Source organism: Belonocnema kinseyi, chromosome 7 (assembly GCF_010883055.1).
Source record: "Belonocnema kinseyi isolate 2016_QV_RU_SX_M_011 chromosome 7, B_treatae_v1, whole genome shotgun sequence".
Classification (NCBI taxonomy): Eukaryota; Metazoa; Arthropoda; class Insecta; order Hymenoptera; family Cynipidae; genus Belonocnema; species Belonocnema kinseyi.
Genome location: NC_046663.1, coordinates 91377670 through 91379947, shown reverse-complemented (window position 1 = coordinate 91379947; position 2278 = coordinate 91377670). Strand labels below are relative to the sequence as shown.

Here is a 2278-nt window from a genome sequence, read left to right as displayed (position 1 = left end):
TGAAAAAACAGTTGGATTTAAACAGCAAAGACGAATTTCCAACAAAATAATTAATTTTTAACAACAAAAAATTGATTTTTTTACAAAAAATACGAATTTTCGATAAAATGCAAAAGTTTTTAACTAAATAGTTTATTTTCCTTCTAAATTATTGAATTTTCGAGCCGAAACTACAAATTTTCTAAAACCAGTGTAAATCTCAACCGAAAAATGTGAATTTCAACCAAAAATTTAACTTCAAATCAAAGAGCAGTTGCATTTTTAACCAAAAAAGTTGAAACTCCTACAGAAAGAGATGAATTTTTACACCAAAAGATGAATTTTGAAAATGTAGTTGAATTTTCATTCCAATAAAGAATATTTGTTAGTCGAGAAAGAAAAAAAAGATCCATCAAATTGTTTAATTTTGAAGCCAAAAAGACGATTTAAAAAAAATTAAATTAAATTTCGAATAAAATAATACAAATTTTAACCAAAAAAGAGGGTGAAATTTATTTACAAAGATATTAATTTTTAAACCAAAATGATAAATGCCCAAGAACATAGTAGAATTTTCGGTAAACAAATTATTAGCCAAGAAAGAAAAAAAAATACAATCATAATTGTTGAATTTTTTACCCAAAAAGACGAATTTTCAACAAATCAGCTGGATTTTCAACATACGAATAAAATTTTAAACCAAATAATAAAATTTTCAACTAAAAAATATAAATTTTTCACCAGAAATTTCAGAGTAGACTTCTAAACTCTAAGGAATGAACTTTCAGCCAAAAATAGTTAAATGTTCCTATTGAGTTCTCTTCATTCATACAAAATAAAGTGCGGCAAAATGAGATAAAATTTATAGACTTATGATTTTCGATCCCTACAGTGAGTCCGAGGCCTGCTTTTTCAAAAAAATTTATTTTTGAGCATCAATGTTTAAAGGTGTCCTACTGTCCTTGCTTGCAGGAAAATGCGAGCGCCTCAGGAATGATTCAGCTTTACACGTGTCCGGTATGCGGTCATAAGTTTTCAAGTTTGGACCCTTTGGTGGAGCACGTAGACGAATGTATGAGACTTATCGAACAATATTAAATCGTTATTCGATTTCTTAATTTCCATAGTTCGAGACTCGATACTGCAACATTTGCAGGCAGTACACACGACATGGAGAGTGGCATGGATGGGGCTTTTGCCATCCTGAATTCGACTAATCATTTTCGGTAATGTGACTTTGAAAAATCGCTCCTTGAATTATTTGTCGATTTGCCCTTAAAAAAAAATATATATATATATATATAAAGGTGAATCTTCTTTCAAAGTTTTTGATTTAGGGGAAACCTGCCCACAGTGGATAATCGTTAATTAAATATACTAATATATGTCAAATAATTTAAATAATCGTTAAGGCACTATAAGTTTACATTAAAATTAATTGTTTTTCTTTTATTTATGCTCTTAATTAATCATTATCCACTGTATGGAGGTTTCTCCTTTCTTTATTCTGCATTAATGGTATTCTAAATCAAGTTTAGAGTGCTTTATGATGAATTAGTTTTCTGTATGTCTAAATAGATTGTACAAAGCGAAAATCAGTGAAAATAGTTATTGCTAAAATTACTTATCCTATAATTATTTACTGTTCTACAAAGTAAAGAGTCATTCAGGGATGGTAGATACGTAAAAAGCAATGAGAAATGATATAATAGAAGCTTTTAAGTTAAAAGCAAGATATACTGTAAAATCTTCTGTACCTAAATATATTTTATATACAATAAGGTAGGATATAAATCTTGATCATATTTGGGTAGTTAGAATTTGGTTTTGTGACCTTAGTTATGACCATGGATATCTTACTTGTTGAACTAGATTTTATCGAATATTTGTGATAAGTAAGCAATAGTTTTTTTTTTATAATACTTTATTTCTTTGTGAACGTCCAAGTGCATACTTAAGTTTAATTTTTCTTTGTAATTATAATTACATTGTAAGTAAGGAAATTAGTATGCATAAATATAAATCACTTGATGTGTAATCAGATGCATATGAAGTAAATAAATAATAAAAAAGGCTCTTTTCTATTTTAATTTACTTACTTTCTTAATTAAATTATAAAGTACCATTATAAAGTAATATGAAATATTATTAATAATCATAAAGATTAAAATAGCTACATCGGTTGTTTCATAGGTACGTTTTTGATTTAATTTTAATACTAATGTTCATGTTAATCGGCTAATGTGCAAACTTATTGAGTTTTTAATGTTTATAGTTTAAAATCATAAAAATTGAAACA

General features: G+C 27.0%; 1 protein-coding gene across 3 annotated transcripts in view; it reads left to right on the top strand.

Annotated features, from left to right (window-relative positions):
* LOC117176018 (optineurin) overlaps positions 1-1796 on the top strand; it is a 33813-nt gene extending 32017 nt beyond the window's left edge. The window contains exon 7 of one of the 3 annotated variants that reach the window (XM_033365971.1): positions 1107-1796. In XM_033365971.1, the coding sequence (XP_033221862.1) occupies positions 1107-1196 (90 nt within the window). In that variant the 3' untranslated portion in view covers positions 1197-1796. Of the gene's footprint in view, positions 1-951 lie in introns of all 3 variants that reach the window. The other 2 variants (XM_033365970.1, XM_033365967.1) reach the window with 2 other exon arrangements.
* The last annotated feature ends 482 nt before the right edge of the window (positions 1797-2278 follow it).